Below are 23,995 nucleotides of genomic sequence, written 5' to 3'. Positions count from 1 at the left end.
CATTCCCATCAGCTTGCTCACAGTCCTCACTGTCAGAACTTGCCCCTTGCGGTACTGACGTGTTTCCTTTAGAATCGCCAATGTTCTCTTCCTGCCCGGGAACACTTTGGCCTGTATGGTGTCGATCTCCGCCCTAAGAATATCTTGATTTGCTCCGGTTCTGTTGACTATTTTTCCCAATGGATTGAGAAACCCAGTCGTGACAGTGTTAGTATGACCTGCTAGATGTGTTGTTTGCATTTGCCTTTACGAGCAAGTCGTCAAGATAAGGGTATATGTGTATTCCTTGCCTTTGTAGGTGTGCTGTGACAGCTGCTAGGCTTTTTGTAAACACCCTTGGTGTGGATTTCAGCCCGAATGCCAGTACTGTGAACTGGTAGTGGCTTTGGTTGATCACAAACCTTAGTAGGCGTTTGTGGTTGATGGGGATGTGTAATGCGTCCTTTTAATCTATAGTTGCCATGAAATCCCCTTGTTGTATTTGTGGTATTACCTCTTGTAGGGAAGTCATCTTGAATCTGAGTTTTTATGAATTTGTTCAAGAACTTTAGACCTAGGACAGGTCTTAGTATTGTGTCCAGCTTTGGCACCAGGAAATAAGTTGAGTAAACCCCTTTATTCCTTTGGTTCTGCGGCACCATCTCTATTGCCTGCTTGCTGAGTAGTTCTTGCGCCTCTAGTCCCAAGAGCGAGAGCTCCTTGTTTCTTGGTTTTCTGTTTGGAGGTCGTTTCTCTAGCTCTATACACTATCCGTATTGTATGATGCTTAGTATCCATTTGTCCGATGTGACCTTCCTCCATTCCTGGATAAAGTCTCTATTTCTGCCCCCTACTGGTGTTGTGTGTTCGAGGTACTGTTTGGTGTTGAATGTTCGGTTGCAGCTCTTCCTTATGTCTCTTTGCCCACCTCGAGGCGTTGCTAGAGTGCTGGAACATCTTATGCGATGTGGTAGGCACGTTGCCTCCCCTACCACCTGGCCTTCTTGTGGGTGTACCCCTTCTCATCCCTTATAAAAAAATGCAGCGCTCCCGTGGACCTTGCTGTCTCGTCCTTATTGAGCTGCGTTAACTTGTCGTCAACTGGTGTGCCAAACAGTTGTTATCCGTTAAAAGGTGTATTCAGGATGTTGCTTGCACCTCTGGCTTGAATCCAGAAATTCTGAGCCATGCATTTCTTCTCTCGGTCACTCCTATCATCATTAGTCTGCTGGACGTCTCTGCAGCATCCAAGGTCGATTTTAAGCATGTGTTTGCCATGCTTTTGCCCTCTTCTACTAGGTGAGCCGCTCTTTGCTGGTACTGGTCTGGTAGATGCTTTGGGAGTTGTCCCACTTGCTCCCAGTGCTGGTATGCGTGCCTGTTGATCAGGGCGTTGGAGTTTGAGATGAGCCAATGGATTGCCGCATTTCTCTCCACCTTTCTCCCTGCAAGATCCATCCTTATACTCTCCTTGTCTGGAGGTGGTCAGGCATTAGTGGGCACATTGGCCCTCTTCCTATCCGTTGCTGTGTTTATGGAGTCAGCTGGTACTGACCCTTTGATGTATGCCGGATCCTTTGAGTAACGTGTGTACTTCTAATCCGTTCTTGGAGTCACAGCTTTGCATACTGCTGGTTCCTTAAAGGCATCTATTCCTTGGTCCAGCACACTAGGGCGCATTGGTCCTAGTTTGTTGAGGCAGTAGAGTTTCCAGGGGAAAACAAGCCTTGGGCTTCTCCTCTTCCATCTTCTCTCCATACATCTGTGCAGCCTTTTGGACGACCATATTGTAGATCCCTATGTCGTCTGGCGGCAGAGGCCTCGAAGGGTAAGTGCCCACCCCTTCTTCCGGCGATTTGGTGTCAAGATCCTGCCATTCCAAATCTTGTGCCTCCACGGACGTCGAGTCCCGGTAGGACCGCTGATCCTCGTCCCCTTCGGCCTCGAAATAATAGACTTCCTCCTGTTACTCGACTGGTTTCGGCGTTGTTGTCTCTTTAGGCTTCGAGCGCAGGTTCCGGCGGGATGGTGTATTGGCTCATCTTTTCGTCTAAGTCCCGTTTCCGCTGCAGGATGCTCGCCGTTTTGGCCTCGAGCCTACTCTTCTTCTTTTTCATCTCAGCGGCATGTTCGCCGTCGAGAGTTGGAGCGCCTCCTTTTGAGGCTGTTGACGTTGGCCCTTCTTTACTCAGCGGCGAGGTGTCCTTTTCGAGGGCAACCTTCGATAACCTAGGCTTTTCGAGGGCTTTCGCCGATTGGGAGTCCTTTTCGAAGGATCGCTGTCCTTGGTTGCTGTTGCCTTCGGCGAGTGTTTTGGCGGAAATGCTCCCTTCGAGGACTTTGCTTCACTCCTTTGAGTGTCGCTCAGGGTTTAGATTCACCCTTTTGAGTGTTGCGCGAGTATCTAGGGGTTGACTACTCCCTTACCTCCTTCGACGTCTTCTTATGGACCTTGACGACCGTGCAGTCCTCCGGCGAAGTTGTCCTCCTCTCCACTGGAGAGGCCCAAGTCTCAGAGCGATGGAGGTGGCACCTGCATGTTGTGGTTCACCCTTCTCTGCCTCTCTCTTGGGCCTTGGGAGTGAACGCCGAGCATGCGTTGCAGTCTTCGCTGCTGTGGTTGAGCGGCAGGCAGAGGTTGCAGACTGGATGCTGGTCCTTCTGGGCGTATTTGCGGTGGCAATTGGTGCAAAACTTGAAAGGTGTTTTGTCCATCCCCGCGCTCAGGGAGCCCCCTGCGAGCGCCTTCTCTGTAGAACATAGAGATTTCGGTCAAAAACCTTCTCTCTCATCGTCCTGGTTACCTGACCTGTAGTCCAGTGTAGCTGAAACCTGCTTTTCGCCGATTTTCTACTATTTTCCTTGATTCCGCTTCCAAAACTCTGGAACTCTTCGGTAACGATACAGAACCAACGGCGGAAAAAAGAATCTGAAGATGGCGACCAAAGGTGGGAGCTTCCGGAGGACGCATGTCGACGTCACGAAGGACACCAAATGGTGGTTTGTTGACGCCCACCAGGGCCACGTTAGAAAAAAAAAAAGAAAAAAAAGACTATAATTCCGGACCCAACTACTAGATGGCGGAATAATGCACAGCATAGTGAATCCAGAAAGATTCACGCTGCTAAACCTTATTTTCCTTAAAATATCCACTTGATGCTGGCAGGTGCTCTACCAAAATCGTGAATGTATGTTAAGATCCAGTAATTCAACTGCATAACTGAAAAGTGACGGAAGAGTGGTCACATATTGCCTTGATTTGGAGGAAATCGTAACAGGCTTGTGAATTTACGAGGGAAAAAATCATGAATCAAATTTAACTGAAAAGCAATGACTCACAGGTGCACAATTCACAACACACACGGGTCTGATTTGTGAACATTAACATTTTTAAGAATTGGTTAAAACATTTTTATAAAATCTATAAAAGAGGACTAAGTCTTAAAATAGTACTTCAATTTACCCATTACTAAATATAAACATGCCTAGCTTAAAAACAATGGACACATATGATACTTTAATACTTACCACTCTTATGAATTCGAAAAGTTCAATTATCGCAGAATTTAACAGATTGTATCTCGTTCCATTATCCAGAAGTGCATTAATAACTGGTTCAAAAAGATTTCCTTTAATGATGTACCTGTTATAAAACTCGTCCTTCAAGCCTATTATCCTTCTCATGAAGCGAAGGGCACCTTTTGAAAAGATGGAAGACTGTTAAAACTGCTCAGAAAACGAATGCCAAAGCAGATGTTTTCTAATGTGATAAAAAAAATAAAACCTCCATCTACCATTCCGTACAGCATTGGTACCTTGTAAAAAGCAACGTTGTCCCTTTACAGCGCAAAAAAGACAGGCTGTTACATGAATCTTCCAATACAAGGACACATTATTGCATTCTTAGCTTTCCATTACTGGGATTTTTTTGAAAATCATAAACATTACACTATGTCTATCTGCATGTCTGAGTTCTTACAATCCATATCAGTCATTGGCTACTAGGTGTTTGACTACTGCGGTTTACCATTAGTATCCCCATGCCACCAATTCTTTGGCACTCCAACTTGATATCAAATGTATTGCTTTTGAGCACTTGACTCTCTAGGTATATGAGCCTTCAAGACACTTTAGGAGGTGGTAGCAAAGATGCAACCCAGGTACAGTGTGACAAGTAAATATCAATTATCACTGCCAAGTTAGTGCTTAACTCAAGACAGAACATTTAATTAGAAGCATATCAAAATAACCAATTTAAATAACATGTACACTGAATGTCAAAAGGAACTAGCACCTACTTGGGCAAAGACGCAACTTTAAACATGTTTAAAGAAAAAGTAACTGCTAGAACGAAGCAGCTAGAAAACTGACCCAATAGCTAATGCTAACCTAAGGGGATGTGTTTTGATGGTTTGAGAACATCAGAATTCTAGTTTATTTCAATGTTCCTTGAGTTTCTAGTTGTCAATGAAACACAGGCTTCGAATAAAACCAGCAATGGCAAAGCCAATAGATCAAACGTTTGAGACTACTGCCTCTGGTATTACCTTCTATTCCTGCTGTACAGCATGGACGTTGTCAACTTTGACAATGATTTGTAGCCTTGCTGTATGCCAGCATGACTAAAAATAATTTTAGAACTAACTATGATCGAGCCAGCCATAATGCACTTTAACATTTTTTTTAAATCTGAGGACTAGCTGAGTTGTGGCCATTTTTAAAATTGGTTTTAGCCACACTGTAATGACAAACTCCCAGGACCATATACTCTTAATGGCAGCACTGCGCTTACAATGCCCAGGAATGGACTTGGGCACTGTAAGGGTACAGGGCTCATGCACCTGTACCCTCACCACTGGCATAGGGTACCCAGCTAGAGGGGTGACTGATCTATGCCAAGGCAGTGGTTTGTGGGCTTGGCACACAGGGATGTGTGTCATGTCGACTTTACTTTGTACTGCACCAATACATGCAGCCTGCCAAGGCAATGTGTGTGTGTCAGGGTACTGTACCTCTAAGGGTGGCACAACAAGTGCTGCAGCCCTTAGAGGCCTTCTCTGGTCACAGTGCCCTGGGTACCTGAGATACCATTTACCAGGGGCTGACCTGTGGCCAGAGATGCCAATTGGGTTTAGGTTTCTGTGGAAAAGTAAATTTTGCCATGTTCTGTGTCCCTACGTGTCCTCCATCTTATGTTATGTGTGCATGATTAATATGCATATGTATTCCCCATGTTCGATTAAAGACGCAATTATAGTTGTGTCCATCTCTAGTATGCCAGTTTCCAGTTCTCGTGAATACTATGAATATCAGGCCTATGTAAAGTTACGTTGCCACGTTTTTCAGTGTGCACGTTATTTCATTGAAAAGTCCCCGTTTCTAGGCCTCAAAAGGGCCTGGACACCAGATTCAGCTCCTGTCTCCTGAACCCTCGCTGAGGAGCGATACAGCCCCCACCTGTATCCTCGACCCTTCACTTACTTCCTGCCTCACAGTGCCCGGCTCGGCCTGGCTCTGCCTGTTAGTCTGCCAAGAGTATGTTATGATTCTAGTTATCAGTCCAGCCCTCCTTCTCTGCATTCCTAAGCTACTGAATCGCATCAATAGTTTCCGTCACAGTCTAGCCTTTACGTCTCCATGTAAGAGAAATACTGTATTTAATGGTCATTTCATATTCTTCATCACGCACTACATGTAGAATAATGCATGCTCCAGTCTTAGAGTCCGTTAGCCTCTCCCCTCCTGACTCTTAGTTTATATCAACATGTCCTCTAAACATCAGATACTAGATAGGGTTTAGGTACATGTCGCCCTGACTCCCCAGACTTCAGTCTCTACTCCTAGCACAGAGTTCATAGCCCCCAGCTTCTCCTAGTAACACGTCATTGTCAGTTTGCGCGCACCATTAGGTTAGAGGTCCCGGCTCCTTAGGTAGCCCCCTCCATGTTTCCGCCCCATTTATGACATATTCTGTTACGTTTACATCACATGTCTATGTACACGCCTCTTGTTACACCTACTTTCACCCTTATCTTTCGCGACTGCTATTGACCACACCCACTGCTCCGCCTACTGTATTCATTGTAATGCAACTGTTTTAATATATATGCTTGTGTACTGTTACTAAATGTTACGCCGATCCTGATCCAGCCCCCGGCAGCGCTGCCATCCCATTCCTGTGCAGGTTGTCCTGTTCCTGTCCTTTATGCTGTATTAAACCTGCAAACTCCTACTACCTCGAATCTTGACTCTTATTTATTGAGCTATCTGTTATTACTATGTCCAGTAAAACCTAGATCCGGTATTATTTATTTATATACCACATAATGGCGCCCGAACAGGGACTTGCCCTTTCCCCACGCGCCGGTGAAGCCACGCCGGCCCCCTGACCCTCTGCAGCCGTGACGGAACCATACCGTGCACGTGCAGATATTTCTGCTTCAAGTATCCCTCAGGCCCACGGAGGAGACGGAGGTGGCGGTCCAGCATCCAGACGAGGCGGTGGAGGAACGCGGCGAGTCCCGACCAGAGCCCAAGCCGAGAGTCCAAGGTCCGAGGTATCCGGAGGCCCACCCGTAACTGAAGTCCGAAGTTCGTCCGTCCGGCGTCGAAGCAGTCCAGTCCAGTCTGAGGCCTTCCGTTCTTGCTGCCCGGTGAGTAGCATTGCTGGGGTAGTATCTAGACAGGGTCAATCTAATTGACTCTGGTCCGTGGGTTGGTGGTACACAGACCCAAAACGAAGTATCCACTCCGGTGGATGCGGGTCCTGACGTGTCTCTTTATGAGACCGGTAAGTTTCGTACTGTTTCAGCAGTACATCTAGTTTCTGTTCTAGTCAGTTCTGTTCTCGAGAAATTCATGTATTCTGTTTTCAGTATTCCAGGTAGTATTCTGTTCGAACTGATATTTTAAATGTTCTTCATGTATTTTAATGTCGTGGTATGAATGTGGAGTAATTATCGTGTTCATTGTGTATTGTATTGTGTCTAGATTACAGTTCAGTCATGCCGTTATTTTCCAGACTACGTCAGTTAAGAACTAGAAAAGGTCTGCTAGAAGAAGCAGTTCCTGTCCCGCCTAGGGACAGTCCAGGTCATTTTATGTATCAGAAGCATGGCATAAGTGCCATATTATATCTAGATTTATGGGTAGAGTATACCAAACAGTTAGAGGAAAAGTATAGATGGCCTGTATCAGGCACATGGGATGCCGAGTGCATCATGCGAGTAGAAGAAGCATTATGGAAAAAGAAAGCCAGACAGTCACAGAAAGATGCCATCGAGTTATGGCGCAAAGAATCTCATAAAAGAACCGAAAAAGAAATCAGAAGGTCAGAATTAAGTAGAGAATCCTTAGAACGAGCCCAAGAAAGGGAACTAATCGAGATAGGTGAACGAGTCAAAACTGAACAGTCAGATAGACAGAGGCATGCCCTCATTAAGGGTATGTATCCTCTTCTTGCCGAGGGCTTGCCAAAAGCGACCCCGGAGGCATCCAGTAATTTTCCGCCACCATTAGTTCCGACCAAGCTACGTCACAAACCGACCGCAGCTGATATTTTTATTTCGTCCTATTTGGACGACACGGTTCCAGAATATGCAAATCCTGTTCCGCCAGTCCCTGTAAATAATGTAAATCCTGCTCCTCCAGACACCGGAGTACCTGCCACGGTACCCCCGGTTCAGCCCACATTACAATTTCCCACTCTGCCAGCACGAAGAGTATCAGTCGACGATTCCAGCATAGGGGCCGCAGGAGGAGGTCCTCCTGGTACCCCGCCACCACACCAACGTAGAACGTTGGCCGAGTTACATGAATGTGCGTTACAACGTACGCCCAAATTTAAGTCCGTTGCAGATATCCGACGAGCTCTTACTGAATGCCGCTATGATCCGGTTGCAGGTGATGATAGTACAGTAATATATTCCATCCGTGTAAGACGGGTGACCGGGTATTTAGACACCCTACCAGATATGAAAGGAGATCTAGACAGAATATATCGTTTCATCCGTACAGGGGATGATCCAGAAAGTATTGGCGAAGCCATGTCTCAAAGGAAAGCTGAGATCCAGCTCATGATATTAAAGTTTCTGATTAATTGTCTAATAAGAGAACAAGACTACCCGACTAAAGATCCGGCCGAAATGAGAATCCTGACAAGGTGGAGTGATAATATAGCCGAGGGTAAGCACAAGACTATCAGTAGTATAGAGAGTATGTACAAGAGAATTCGTAAAGAAATAATAAAGTTACATGAACAACGTAAAGCAGCACAAGTAAGCGAGAAAGAGAATGACTCTTCTACTGAAGAGGTAGAGGACGAGAATCCCACCAGAATAGCGTATGTAGGAAAATCTAGATTTCCAGACCGACATTCACGTCTAGACTACAAGAAAACTGTTCCTCATCCAGCACCAGAACAAGGTTCTCTAGAACAAGTATTTCAAGCTACCGATCACATTCTGAAATCACGAATCGGTTACAGTGAGTTAAGTACTATGCATGAACAAGAACTAGTCCGATCAGCAGTCCGATGGATTACTGATTCTACCACTTTTCCAGACGAAATAGTGGCACAAATGTTTCTGAAATTGCCCCCAGCCGAGCAACGACTGGTGGGTATGTATATGATCCAACACCTCATTACTCTGTATGAGGGTCAACATTCTGATCCAGGTCCGTTACATGATGTCCTGAACGAGTTACTCCAGTATAGATGGAAAGGTTTAGGTACCGATTTAATTAGTGTCATTCTAGAACAGCGCCACAAATATAGAACGTTTCTGAACCCGCATTTTGTTCATGTCTCACCCCCAGAAAGTAAACCGTTTTACATAGATAGACAGAATCCGTTACGAGAAGTACACCCAGTCAGGACAACAGATGGTGAAATGCAACGAGTGTTTGTTTACACTCCGATTACCAAGATGGAACTCTTAGAGATGAAGAAATTAATTCCCTTTCATGACAAAGATCCAGCAGGGTTCCACCGAGAATTAAAAGACATGCTCCGTATGGGAGAATACACGTATCCAGATATAATTAAAATGCTAAAAGTCCTGTTGCCCGCAGGGGTATATGAAAAACTCAAGGAAAAAGAATGGGAGGTGGGAGAGAAAAAGATCGATTGGGCAGTTCTAGAAGCTGAAGATAAGATACGAGTACCAGGTACCGGTCTTGGAGAGAAATGTAAAGAATTACCAGAACTGTTAATACAAGTTTTGCCCAGATTATTAGCAACTAAAAAGGAAGACTGGGATGCAATCTCAGCCTGTAAACAGAAACAAGATGAAGACACTAGTGATTTTTATTCTAGATTTGAAAAATGTTTTATTATAAACAGTGGCCTCAAGACAAGTAGCGAGTCATACCCTCATCTTTTTGTTACTAAATTAGTCGAGAATTCGAGTCCACAAGTTAAGAATCGAGTTTTGAAAGTCGAAAGTACATGGCAAGCTAATACCCCGTCCCAGATGTTACAGATGCTTCAGTACCACCAGAATAGAATCAGAGAAGAGCAAGATCATGAAAGAAAACGTATGAAAGACACGAAAATGAAAGTACTAGTTGCACAATCTGTTCCTCAAGACAGTCAGAAGAGGGGTCCGAATCAAGCCAGTTATCCTACAGCTCCCGTTAAAGGGACATGCAATTATTGTAAACAGCCAGGTCATTTCATAAACGAGTGTGCAGTTCTGAAACACAACATAGCTACCGGTAAGACTAAAGAAAGACCACGTCCGTCTAGACAAGAACAAGTTTCACAGACTTCTCAGCCACAGAATGCACAACAGACAGTTCCAGCACCGCAGCCTATTGCTGCAACACAGCATGTTACACAGCAGATGTACCAGTATGCACAGTCCGAGTATCCAGAGTATCAGCCATATTCATGAAACAGCCTAGAGAGGGAGGTAGGCTTGCCTCTCATCGAGATTCCTGTAGATCAAGAAGGTCCCTATGTTCATAGTCAAGTACTAGGGAAAGACAGAAAGTTTCTGATTGATACAGGGGCAAGTAGGACGACCATCAGTCACGCCGAAGTTCCAGGGGCTCCGCTCTCAGGCTCTAGAAATGTTTCCCTTGGATTTTCAGGAAAGCCTATTGTAAACGAGATATCTAAGCCAGTTACTCTAGAAGTAGGTCCATTGTCCCGCACTACTGATCTGTTACTTACAAAGTCGTGTCCAGAAAATCTGTTAGGCATTAAAACACTGAAAGAATTAGGTGCAGTTATTTGCTGCTCCCCAGAGGGAATACGACTGTTCTTACGTGACTTCAAGGGTCACTACGTATTACGAGATTTTGATCCGAGATTGTCCAATGTTCCACAGCATCTATGGGCGCAAGGTCCAACTGATGTAGGTTATATGCAAATCACACCCCATCGTGTGACTCTCAAACCAGGTGTAGTGTTACCACGAATCAGACAGTACAGACTGCCACCTGAGGCTGTAGCAGCCTTATCTAAAATTATTGACGAGCTCATCGCTCAAGGAGTAGTTGTAGAAACCGACTCCAATGTATGTAATTCTCCGATCATTCCAGTCATGAAACGTACTGATCCAAATGCACCGCCAGTATATCGATTAGTGATTGACCTACGAGAACTCAATAAATGTATTATTCCCCAGTACCCAGTTGTCCCAGATATCTCTTCCCTATTGACAGCCATTGATTCCGAAGCCTCATTTTTTACAGTCATAGACCTCAAGAATGCGTTTTTCAGTGTCCCCATTCATCCAGACAGCCAGTTTCTTTTCGGATTTTGTTTAAATGGAAGGAGCTATATGTTCACACGAGCTCCTCAAGGTTTCACAGAAAGCCCTAGTATTTACAGTCAAGCACTTAAGAGACAACTAGATAACATTCGCATGCCAACTGACACTGCCCTGCTCCAGTATGTCGATGATCTACTGATCACAGCCCGTTCTGAACGTGCTTGCGAGCGAGCATCACTTACAGTCTTATATTTCCTTGCCGAGATGGGGCACAAGGTGTCCCCTTCGAAGCTTCAATTCTGTGTCCAGCAAGTGATCTATTTAGGCCACTTACTGTCCAAGAGGGGTAGGCAGTTGACACCCGACCGTATCCAGTTAATAGCGAGTCTTCCTCAGCCCAAGACACAGAAGGAGGTACGTGCTTTTATCGGCCTTACTTCTTATTGCAGACAATGGATTCCTCAGTATGCATTTCTAGCTAAACCACTGATACAGTTAACGACACAGGAGGCAGCCGTATCGACTGTCCTCCCTTGGACATCTGAACATACACTTAGTTTCAATGAGTTAAAGAAAGCTTTATGCCAAGCTCCAGTTCTAGCTACACCGAACTACAGTAAGCCTTTTACACTTTTCATCACTGAACGTGAAGGTACAGCATTATCTGTTCTCACACAAGATCAAGCAGGACAATACAAGCCCTGTGCTTATTTTTCGAGCACACTAGATCCTGTAGCCCAGGCTTTGCCTGCGTGCCTCAAGTCAGTTGCAGCCACAGCACTAGCTATCAGACAAAGTGATTCCATAGTATTAGGACATTCCTTGACAATACAAGTTCCACACTCCGTGGAAGTTCTTTTGAACCGAACACAAACTCAGCACTTGACAATTGCACGTTTAACAGGTTATGAATTGACACTGTTCCAGCCACACATAGAAATCAGACGCTGCAACGTTCTAAATCCTGCTACACTGTTACCGTCAGTTAATTCGAATCCTGCCACACACGACTGTGTGGAAGTAGTTAATATTATGACTAAGCCAAGACAAGATCTGACAGATATTCCATTACCAGATCCAGACCTGACACTTTATGTGGATGGTTCATGTATGAGAACGAGTACAGGAGAACTAGTAGCCGCGTATGCAGTGACTACTGACACTGAAGTTATAGAAACACACCGTATTGACACCCTGTCTGCTCAAGCAGCAGAGCTAGTTGCTCTGACCCAAGCCTGCATACACGCTAAGAACCTGAAAGTTAATGTTTACACAGATTCACGTTACGCATTTGGAGTCGTACACGACTTTGGAGTGCTCTGGCAGGAGAGAGGTTTCATGACTTCTCATGGAACCAAGATTCAGCATGGTCTCCTTATTCAAGCTCTGTTAGATGCCATACACTTACCGACATCTATTGCTATCATGAAGTGCAAAGCACATACGAAAGTTACTGACATTATTTCCCAAGGTAATGATCTAGCAGATCGCACAGCCAAGCTTACAGCACAGACTCCAGACATTCCAGTTAATCCGACACAGACACATACTCCAGATCCGACTACCTGTATGACAGTTAAGGACCCTACTCAAGATGTCATAGATATTCAGTTACATGCTACTCCCGATGAAATCAAGAAATGGTCCGAACAAGGAGGGGTCCAGACAGATCAGGGATGGGTAACTAAGGGTAGAGCCACATGGTTTCTCCCCGACTCTATGGTTCAAGTCATTATCAATACCGCACATAGTCCAGCACATTTAGGAGAAAAAGCTATGTTAGACAGTATCCAGAACATTTGGTTCAACAAGCATTTACGAGCTGCAGCCAAGCAGAAAGTCCGTACCTGTATGATATGTTGTCAGTTTAATCCAGGTAAAAGTGTCCCGGTGGAACAAGGTGGATTCCAGCCCCCTGACCACCCTTTTGAAGTCCTCCAGATGGATTATATTCAGATGGAGCGATGTCGAGGTTTCAAGTATGTCCTTGTAGTTGTATGCGCTTTGTCCAGGTGGACAGAGGCATATCCAGTCCCAGATTACACAGCCGCGACCACTGCCAAGCAGTTGGTTCGTGAATTCTTCCCCCGTTATGGACTCCCTAGAGTCGTATATTCTGATAACGGCCAGCCATTCTCATCCGAGTTGATGAAACATGTTTCCCTTTTGTTAGGGTACCAGTGGAAGTTCCATTGTGTACGCCATCCTGAAGCAGCCGGTCTCGTAGAGAGACATAATCAGACCCTGAAAATCCGTATTGCCAAGATTTGTAAAGAGAAAGGTGTGGACTAGCTAGTAGCTCTGCCAGTCGCTTTATTTTATATGCGCATGGTCGCACACTCCAGATCAGGTCTGTCCCCGTATGAAGTCGTATTCGGCCGCCCCCCTAACATGTGGGGTACACCTAGACCCCGAAGTATTACCGATGTTTCAAGTAATATGCTGACAGATTACCTAGCTTCCTTGATGTCTGCCCTCAACTCTTGTCGTTCACAGGTTGCTGCCGCATTTCCAGACAATACCGAGGTGGCACCGCATGACATCGTTCCCGGATGCATGGTTCTTGTCCGGAACTTTGATCGTTCAAGTCCGCTGGAGCCCCGCTGGAAGGAACCCCAACAGGTCCTCCTGGCCACCCGTACTGCCGTCAAGCTGGAAGGCAGGAAGGGCTGGGTCCACCTGTCACATGTGAAAAGATTTTTTGGATTGAAGCCTGTTTCAAAGAACATTTCCGAGGATCTTAAGGACTGCCAAAGTACTATTCTTAAGGACTGTCCCGCAAAAGACAATGATATTGAACCCTCCCTGTTAGAGAAAACTCCGCAACAGGAGTATAAGCTCAAATTAAGGTCTAGTAAAATAAGTCAGCCAGTTTGATTGTCTAAGTCCTCCCCTAGGTGAAACGGTTAGACCGGTTTCTGACATGTATATAATAGACCCCCATAGTGAGAGAGTTAGTCAAAACTCAATCCGATGTATCGTTGTTCTAAGTTTCATATTGTTTTTCAGCCTCATGATTACCTGCACCAGTTATGCTTTTTATTTGTATTTTCCAGTTTCTCATGTAAATAAGTCTGCTAATGCTACAGTAGAGCACACGTTTAGTGATCTGCCTCCTCATGAACTCTCATATCGTCTCGCTATGCGAAATAATTCTTTTATCCGCATGTTACATTATTCACACCAGACCAGCAATGCCACTAATTGTTGGGTGTGTGGTCGACTCCCCCCTTTCCAGACACTGAAGGGAGTTCTGCCACTCTTTCCTTATCCATTTTCACATAATGGTTCGTGTGGAGCATGGTCCACGTTAACGTCATCCTCAACAGATATGTCTTTTCTTAACAGTACATGTTTTCCAGACAAGCAAGGTCTTCCCCACAGAACAGGGTTAGATCTAGAAAATGAAGTTTATAATTTAGGTAATTATTCTTCGAATTTTATGGTCCTGAATGTTCAGTCTGATACTACTCCAGACTTACCTGCTATGTCAGTACTACCAGTTAAAGGTGAATTATGTGTCCGAAAGAATGGTTCCGTACATGTAGGCCATAGTGATTGTACTACTATCGTCAAGTATAGTGACAGTAGGAAATCTATTTTTAAAGCTTCACGTCATTCTTATTTTGTTTGTGGTCAGACCGCATATGTTCGTCTGCCCCTCGAGTGGGAGGGTACCTGTTACATTGCCTTCCTACTGCCACCAGTTTTTCTAGCCCCACCTGACTACCATAGGAATTCCCACCTAGTACATACTAGACACAAAAGAGACCTCCCGATTGTCGATTATACTGAAACTGCTCTAGAACAATACATAGATATCAATAAAGGTGTCTTCCCCTACTTAGGCACTGTTGTAAATAGTAAACTGATACGTAGATTAACCAGAACACTTGAAGCAGTATTGATTGAGACTACTTCTGCTCTAGGTAACTTAACCGAGGAGCAATCCTTTATGAGAATTGTCGTGCTCCAGAATCGTCTCGTCCTTGACGTCATACTGGCCGATAGGGGCGGGGCATGTAGAGTCATCGGATCTAGTTGCTGCATTTTCATTCCTAATAACGCGCAGTCTGTTTATTCAGCTATAACCAGACTCCATAAAATTGCCCATATGTTACACCAAGATCCAGGCACCTGGACATGGTCCGGTTGGTTCTGGAATATAATTTCCGCCTGGGGATGGAAAGTATTGTCATTTCTGGGTATTGCAGTAGCGATCATATTCAGTTGCTGCCTCTGTATACAATGTGGCCCTGCGATTTGCGGCATTTGTGCTACCTCTTGTATTCCTAGTCCCAAGTCCCGTTCTAAATCCAGTTCCAAGAAAATTCGAGACGAGCAAATGATACTGTATGAAATGATAGATGGTATCATGAATATTGATGTTTCCTGATGGAAACGTAGTGACAAGGAGGGAATGTGGAAAAGTAAATTTTGCCATGTTCTGTGTCCCTACGTGTCCTCCATCTTATGTTATGTGTGCATGATTAATATGCATATGTATTCCCCATGTTCGATTAAAGACGCAATTATAGTTGTGTCCATCTCTAGTATGCCAGCTTTCAGTTCTCGTGAATACTATGAATATCAGGCCTATGTAAAGTTACGTTGCCACGTTTTTCAGTGTGCACGTTATTTCATTGAAAAGTCCCCGTTTCTAGGCCTCAAAAGGGCCTGGACACCAGATTCAGCTCCTGTCTCCTGAACCCTCGCTGAGGAGCGATACAGCCCCCACCTGTATCCTCGACCCTTCACTTACTTCCTGCCTCACAGTGCCCGGCTCGGCCTGGCTCTGCCTGTTAGTCTGCCAAGAGTATGTTATGATTCTAGTTATCAGTCCAGCCCTCCTTCTCTGCATTCCTAAGCTACTGAATCGCATCAATAGTTTCCGTCACAGTCTAGCCTTTACGTCTCCATGTAAGAGAAATACTGTATTTAATGGTCATTTCATATTCTTCATCACGCACTACATGTAGAATAATGCATGCTCCAGTCTTAGAGTCCGTTAGCCTCTCCCCTCCTGACTCTTAGTTTATATCAACATGTCCTCTAAACATCAGATACTAGATAGGGTTTAGGTACATGTCGCCCTGACTCCCCAGACTTCAGTCTCTACTCCTAACACAGAGTTCATAGCCCCCAGCTTCTCCTAGTAACACGTCATTGTCAGTTTGCGCGCACCATTAGGTTAGAGGTCCCGGCTCCTTAGGTAGCCCCCTCCATGTTTCCGCCCCATTTATGACATATTCTGTTACGTTTACATCACATGTCTATGTACACGCCTCTTGTTACACCTACTTTTCACCCTTATCTTTCGCGACTGCTATTGACCACACCCACTGCTCCGCCTACTGTATTCATTGTAATGCAACTGTTTTAATATATATGCTTGTGTACTGTTATTAAATGTTACGCCGATCCTGATCCAGCCCCCGGCAGCGCTGCCATCCCATTCCTGTGCAGGTTGTCCTGTTCCTGTCCTTTATGCTGTATTAAACCTGCAAACTCCTACTACCTCGAATCTTGACTCTTATTTATTGAGCTATCTGTTATTACTATGTCCAGTAAAACCTAGATCCGGTATTATTTATTTATATACCACATTTCAACGCAATTTTAAGGAAGGATCATAGGCCCCAGTTATCTGGTTAGCAGGAGCCCAGGGCACACTCAGTCAGAGAACATCAGCAATCGAGCAATAAGTGTGGCATACCATGCAGAAAGAGGGCACTTTCTCACAGAGGATATGGACTAACTGCTAGGGCAACCTCAAATCTAGGGAATCGGGTTTGAGTCTCAGCAATCCCTATACATTATCCTGTGATTCTGGGCAAGTCAGTTAATCTTCTGTGCCCAACAAAAAATGAATTTGTTCTTAGGTAATGCAATTGGTGCTGATGTAAAGTGCTCTGATACTTCGGGTCAAGTTATGCGCTATATAAAACTCAGGGGGGGAAAAAAGCTATTTTACGCTTGACCAAAATAATATATGTCATTTCAGGCACAAAAGTACAATTTCATATAATGTGCCCCTCTACCTAGCTAGATTTAATGAGTTACTTACCTTCGATACCGCATTATCTGGTAGAGACATTATCATGGCGCCGATGCCTTACCTTTGAATTTCGCAGGCATCAGACTGGATCCGGAAAGTTTTTCATCAAACAATGCCCTTGCACGCCGGTAGGTGGCATTGTTGTCGCCGGTGTTGACGTCTGAGTCACCTATATAGGCGCCACCTCGGCACACTGAGGACAGTTACTTTGTACAACTTTCCATGCCAGGAGCACGGAGCCATTAAGTGCACTGACATTGGTGTGTTTAGAACTGGGGCCCTGAACGGAATCAGCCCAAACCCTAAAAATCTGTCCGTAGTGCGGGGAGGATCAGTATGGAATCTGCAGCTAGAGCATGTCTCTACCACATAAGGAGTTACCAAAGCTAAGTAACTTGTCCATCTGATAGAGACTTCTAGCTGCAGATTCCTTACCTTTGTATTGATACACAAGTAATAGCACCCCCTAGGAGGGACTGCGGACCAGTTAAGTCCTGCATGATAGAGCTGCTATAAAGGCCGTCCTTTCGGACTGGACTGTCCAGGCAGTAGTGTTTGGGAAACAAGTGCAGAGATGCCCACATTGCTGCATGTCGAGGACTGGAATCCCATGCTGCAATGCTGTGGTAGCAGCCCTAGCTGGTGAACTGCCCCACCTGGAATGGCGTTACCACTTTCGGTAAGAAAGACACCCTAGCGCAAGACACCAACTTATCAGGGAATGTGTTCAGGTATGGTAGCTTGGATGACAGAGCCTGAATTCGCTCACCCCCCTGGCAGACGTTATTGCCACTGAAAAAAGCGGTTTTGATGGTAAGCAGCGGGGGGGGGGGGGGGGGGGGAGTAGTGCAGAGGTTTGAAAAGAGCACACATCAGGAAGGTGAGAAACAAATTAAGGTCTCACTGAGGCATGATGAAATGGCAGGTGGGATCATATGTACAAGCCCCTTTAAAAATCTATGGACAATAGGGGATTTAAATAAAGCGGATTGGTCTGGCAGCCTCAAGAAGGCAGACAGGGCTAAAAGATACCCTTTGAGAGCAGAGCCCTGGGGGTCAAAATAAAAGTAGAACTTGAGAGAGGGGAGCAGAAAGAGGACCAGTAGATTGTTCTGTACAATATTTTAAAAATTGGTTCCACCGGCAGGCATATATGGTCTTGGTAGAGGGAAGCCTGGCTGCAAAAATAATCAACTGCCGCTGCTTAATCTCCATGCAAGAAGGCGTAGAGTGGACAGGTTTGGGTGGAGGACCCTCCCCTGCTGCTGCGATAGAATATCCTCCCATAGAGGCAGCCTGATCGGAGAATCAATGCTCAATAGGAGAAGCTCAGGATACCAGACTTTCAATGCCCAGTACAGAGCAAGAAGAATGACTTGGCCCTGGTCGCTCCTGATCTTCTTTAGCACTCTGGGCAGGAGTGGTATGGGCGGAAAGGCGCATAGAAGGCCTGAGCTCCAATCGAGATGGAAAGCGTCTGAGTGCGTGCCACCTTGGAAACTTTGGTGCACGAAACTGCTGAGATCGTGCAGTCTCTGTGGAGGCGAACAGATCGAACCACTGCTCTCCCCACTGACGAAACAGACCTTGCGCCACCTCGTAATGGAGAGGCCATTCGTGATCCGCTAGGCATTGATGGCTGAGTTTGTCCACACTGGCGTTCAGAGAACCTGCCAGGTGTTGAACCATCAGGGATGTGCCTTGCTGGGCCTCTTGACAAAGGGTCCACGACCCCACCCTGCCCAGTTTGTTGCAGTACCATATGGCAGTGGTGTTGTTCATGAACACTTGAACCAGCTGTGCCTTGATAGAAGGAAGAAAGGCGTTCAATGCTTTTGTTCGGGAGGATAGGACAGCTCTGCCCAGAACAGCTCTGATGAAAGGGAGCGTCTGAGGGAGTCTGGTGTGACCTCGGCACGTTGATAGTGAAGCCCAGCAAATGCATGAAGTTCGATGTAGTCTGGAGGTGGGAAACAACAGCCTGGGGCGAGCTCGCCTTCAACAGTCACTTGTCGAGAGAGAGGAAGACTGGCACCCCTGATCTGCGCAGATGAGCTGCGACCACCAATATCAACTTGGTGAACACCTGAGGAGTGCTGGTAAGGCCAAAAGGGTGCACTGTATATTTAAAATGCTCATGTTCTACAGTAAACCAAAGGTAGCGCAGATGAGCCGGCAGGACGAGAATGTGAAAATAGGCATCCTGCAAGGTCACTGATCACAATGCAAGGCTGGTGGAAGAAACAATTTTCTTGCCCCAACTATCCAGCCCCTTGGATTCCTGCCCAGGGGAGCTGAGGGAACACCCTTTGAGGGGTAGAGGCTTGGACCACCAAGTTCTCGGGGGTAGGGCGGTTGGGGAGGAAATTTGGGTTGCCAAGGCGCAGGGTGATAGCAGCGGGTGAGTGTCCTATTCACAGAAGCCCCTGTGTGCTGGGCTTGGAGCAGGTTCCCTGACAGACATCAGTCAAGGACTCTTTGAATGGCAGGAGGGGTTCCGAGGGGGAGACACTAGACCTCAGGACCTCCGTCAAGATATTAGACTACCATTGAAGGGAGCTCAAGGTACAGGATACAGACCTCAGCTGCCCTTCTCACCACCATAGCACATGAATCTTGATTCTGTAGAGGTATCCAGTCCACTGACCTCACCCAATTCCTCATACCAGTCAAATTTGTGTTCAGGCTGGTCTTGGAAAGGGTCCAGCAACCCTACAATCTTCCTCCATTCCTAGCCCCTCAAACACAGATCGAGATAATTCAAGAAATGACTCACGCTGTTTGTAGAAGGATCTTTCAACAGCCAGTCGTCAAAGTACGGGTACACGAAGATGCTCCTGCGACGTAGAGCAGCTGACACTACCGCCATGCACTGCGTGAACAGTCGGGGGGGGGGTGCGTGGGGCTCTGACTTCAACCAGAAGGGCAGTACTTTGAACTGGTAATGAGGGGATCCCACCAGGAATCGTAGGTATTGTCGTTGATGCTGATTGAGCGGGACGTGAAACTATGCATCTTGTAGACCCAGGGAAACACATCCAATCTCCCTGTCTGAGATGTGGATATATTTGATGGAGAGCCAACATGTGAAACTTCACCTTTCTGATTGATTGGTTAAGTGTCTGCAGGTCCAGAATGGGTCTGTATTCTGCCTTTTGGCCCTTTTTCTTTACCAAGAAGTATCATGAGTAAACCCCTTTCTCTCTTTGAGATACTGGCACCTTCTCTATGGCTGACTTTCTGAGAAGGGTGGCAACTTCTCTCTGCAAGAGCTTTAACTGGTGACACAAAGATGGAACTGGAGGGATTGAGGGGGGACGGTATCGAAAACGTTGAGAATACCCATTCTGCAACATAGCTAGCACCCACCGATCCTTTGTGATAGCTCACCACTCTTCGTGATGATTTGCGATACTCTTCCCCCCCCCACCCCTACTGGAATGGTGAACGGCGACGGGGGAAGTGAGTACTCATTGCTTTGTCTGCGTCTTGGCTGAGTTACCTTGACGCTGATTTCCTCCTCCTCTGGAGGAACGTCTGCCCCGATACTGAGATCTTTGCTGACCCTGATTTTTCTGCCAATGAGTGGTTTGAACCCTCTGTTGGGAGGATCATAGATTGTAAGGTCAGAACCTCTTATGGAATTCCGTCTTCTTTTCAAGACCCCCTGCTTTCAGTGTGTCCAGTTCCGTTTTCATCCGGGACATCTTTTCATCCGTGTAAGTCCCGAACAGAGAGGAACCGGAGAAAGGAAGAATTAGGATGCGTGACTGCGCTTCTGGCTTGAGCCATGTAAGTCGGAGCCAAGATGTTCTTTGTGCGCATACCCCACGTGCATAAGCATGAGCCAAAAGGGTAGCCCCATCCGCCACAGCGCTGATAACCTGGTTAGATACCAGACTGCCCTCTGTTAAGATTTCCTCAAAATCTCTGCGATCTTCCTGCGGCAACTTTTCAGCGAATCTCTGTAGTGAGTCCCACTGAGATCTGTTGTAGCGGGCCCAGGAGAGCCGAAGCATTGGAGACCTTCAACATGGAGGCCGAAGTTCCACAAACCTTCCTACCCCATGAATCCTGTGTTTTACTCTCCTTATCTGGTGGAACAGTAGAGGAGGATGCGACAGCATGGGTCTTCTTTGCCGCAGCAATTATGACAGAATCCGGGGGAGGATCAGCTCTAAGGAAGAGTGGATCGTCATCTGGTGAACGGTACTTTAAGGTTCTCGCTGGAGCGGTCTTAACACTCGCCGGTGTGAGAAAGATGTCCATCACTGGCTCTTTGAGGTCTTATACCAATGGGAGCAGAGGTTTAGATGCTGCTCTTTGGTGTGGGGTCTTAACAATTACAGAGGACTTACTGTGACGAGTCGGCATAGGGATACCTAGCTTCGTCGCCCCTCCACCAAGAATGTCCTGAAAAGTGTAGATATTGTCCACCGGAGAGACCCTCGACGGCAGACTGTCAGTCAAATTATGCGAGTAGTCTCTATGGGACATACGAGTGGAAGAAGAGGACGGAGTTGGGGATCTGTGTGCTCTTCTCGTGCTTCTTGATCTAGATTTCCTTCTGTGCGAGTGCTCAGGGGTGCGGCTGCGAGCTCTGGCCCTTGAAGGAGAACGTTCTCTATCCACACCCTGTACTAGATGAGCAAACGGAGATCTGTGGAGAGGGCTCGAGTAATGCTGCTCCGCTGTGACTGTGGCCGTGGACCAGTGATGCAAAGGCCTGTTCCGTTGCGGTGACAGATGGATGGAAGGCGATCTGTGCCTCTATCGCCCCTCAAGAGACTGTGCAGGAGGGGGGTTCTCCTCTTCATGTGCAGGCCTGGTTGGGGAATCTTGGGTTCCCCTCAACGCTGGACGGCTGGACGTAGAGATCACCACCTCTGGAGATCTTGACGTTGATCCTCGGTGGGAACTGGGGGAGCCTTTTCTAGACACCGGTGATGGTGACGATGACAGGCTTACTGGAGGTGAGGCTACTTTGGCAGGGTGCCTCGGCGCTGATCAGGAGCATTTGCGCACAGACTGTCATCTCAAGGGAGACATCTGCCTCGACGTTGACGTTCTCCTGTTGGAAGGTGGACTTGACCTTGCAGCAGAACGTCCTCTCGACGTTGAACGTCTACCAGACGCCGACGGAGTGCCATGCTTCAACGTCCGCTGCCCCCTCTCAGAAGACTGGTGCCTTGACGTCGACCGGCGTTGGGCTGACGGTGATGGAGATCTCCGTCTCGACGCCGAAGATCTCTGAACTGATCTCGACAGAGTTTTCTGTTCTGATGTCGATGATGGAGTGTGACGATTCGACGTCGAAGAGCCTTGCCCTGAATTCGACGGAGAGTTCTGCCTCGACAGCGAAGGAGGAGTCCTGTGCCTCGACGTCAAAGAGCTCTGGACTGATCTCGGAGACCTGTGCCTCGACGTCGATCGCCGATGATGAGGCGACGGAGTGATGTGCCTCGATGTCGATCGCTCAGCCAGCATCGACGGAGATTTTTCTCTTGACGTTGTGTAGCCTGGTTGACGTCAACGGAGCACTTGTTACCTTAGTCGATGCTGATTTTGCGGTCGATTGATGATGCGCCGGCATCACCAAAGTCTTCGACGCTGATTTCTTAGTCGTCGGCAGCTTCAACGTCGATCCAGACGCCGACTGAGAACAGGTCGGGACTTTTCCTCTCGATGTCGAGAGGAGACCTACCTCTTTCAGAGAGGCCATAAGATCGAATCCGCTCCCTGCCCTGGATGGTCCTTCTCGACAACTTCTTACAATGATGGCAGTTGTTAGAAGAGTGAGACTCAGGGAGGTAGAGAATACACACAGGGTGTGTATCTGTTCTGGCCTTCTTGCCACAGGAAGGGCAAGGGTCAAATAAAGAAGGCATTTCTAAAGAAAACAAACCTTTTTTGGAATACAAAAAATGTGTCACTTGCACTCTAAGACAAAAAGGTGCTGTGTGGAAGCAGAAAAAGTGGAATCTTAGAAGAACAGAAAGTCAAACAAGCATTAGGAATGCATTAGGGCTCGGGTTTGTTTGAGTTACAGATAATGGCATTGTAAATGGCAATGTGTTTTAGGCCTGTGTTTTGGAGTGGAAGCATGTGGTGTGTGTTGGAGATGTGTGTTGGATCGGAATGTTATCAATGGTGGCATGCTGCACTTTAACGCATTATCTTTAAAAGGTAAAGTGCAGCATAGTGCGATAGGTACAATATTAATTGGTGGATGCGTTATCAATTGGTGTGTGCATTGATGGGTGGTGAATGTGTGTGCCTGTAGGAATTGTGCAGTGATGGCTGTTGGTGTGTGTGTTTGGTGGAAGCGTGTAGTGGAGGCTTGAGGTGTGTATGACTGGTGGTAGCGTGCAATAAGAGCGGTTACTGAGTGTGGCTGTCAAGCGTACAGAGCTGGATGGTAATGCGTGTGGTTGGTGAAAGGGTGCACTGACAGCTGTTGATGATTGTGCCAATTGAAAGAGTGGCTGGTGCACTGTCAGCTGTTGGTGTGTGTGTTTGGTGAAAGTTGCACTGACATTGTTTGTTGTGTGCGTGGGTATTTAGCGGCACTGATGCCTGGTCGTGTTTGTTTTTGGTGAAAGCGTACATTGATGGTTGTTGGTGTTTGTGCCTGGTGAAAGCATTCATTGACGGCTGGGGGTGTGTTGTGTGTGTTGTTTTGTGTGTAGTGGTGAGTGTGTGGTGGGGAGTCTGTGGGGTTGCGCCTGGGGGGGTGAGTGTGTGGTGGTGAGTGTGTTGTGGTGAGTGGTGACGAGTGTGTGGTGTTGAGAGAGTGAGGTGTGTGTGGTTTGTGTGTGTGGTATGTGTGTGGTATGTGTGTGGTATGTGTGTGGTATGTGTGTGGTATGTGTGTGGTATGTGTGTGGTATGTGTGTGGTATGTGTGGTATGTGTGTGTGGTATGTGTGTGTATGGTGTGTGTGGTGTGTGGTGTGTGTGGTGTATGTGTGTGGTGTGTGTATGGTCTTATGTGTGTGTGTGGTCTTGTGTGTGGGGTTATGTATGTGTGTGGTGGACTTAGTTTGAGTGTTCATTTCCTGCACACTGCTCACCCTGCCCCTGCACACTTACACACTGCTCACCCTGCACATTAACACTGTTTACCCTGCACACAGTCACTCTGCAGTCACAGTCACTGTCGCACTCTGCAGTCACAGTCACTGTCGCACTCTGCAGTCACAGTCACTGTCGCACTCTGCAGTCACAGTCACTGTCGC

General features: G+C 46.7%; 1 protein-coding gene across 6 annotated transcripts in view; it reads right to left on the bottom strand.

The window, feature by feature from the left end:
- PPP4R3B (protein phosphatase 4 regulatory subunit 3B) overlaps positions 1–23,995 on the bottom strand; it is a 333,143-nt gene that overhangs the window by 69,342 nt on the left and 239,806 nt on the right. For all 6 annotated transcript variants that reach the window (XM_078649315.1, XM_078649313.1, XM_078649314.1 and 3 more), the window contains one exon: positions 3,508–3,677. In XM_078649315.1, coding sequence (XP_078505441.1) covers positions 3,508–3,677 — 170 coding nt within the window. The remainder of the gene's footprint in view (positions 1–3,507; positions 3,678–23,995) is intronic.

Source organism: Lissotriton helveticus, chromosome 6 (genome assembly GCF_964261635.1).
Source record: "Lissotriton helveticus chromosome 6, aLisHel1.1, whole genome shotgun sequence".
NCBI classification, from domain to species: Eukaryota; Metazoa; Chordata; class Amphibia; order Caudata; family Salamandridae; genus Lissotriton; species Lissotriton helveticus.
This window is presented reverse-complemented; position numbering and strand designations above follow the sequence as displayed.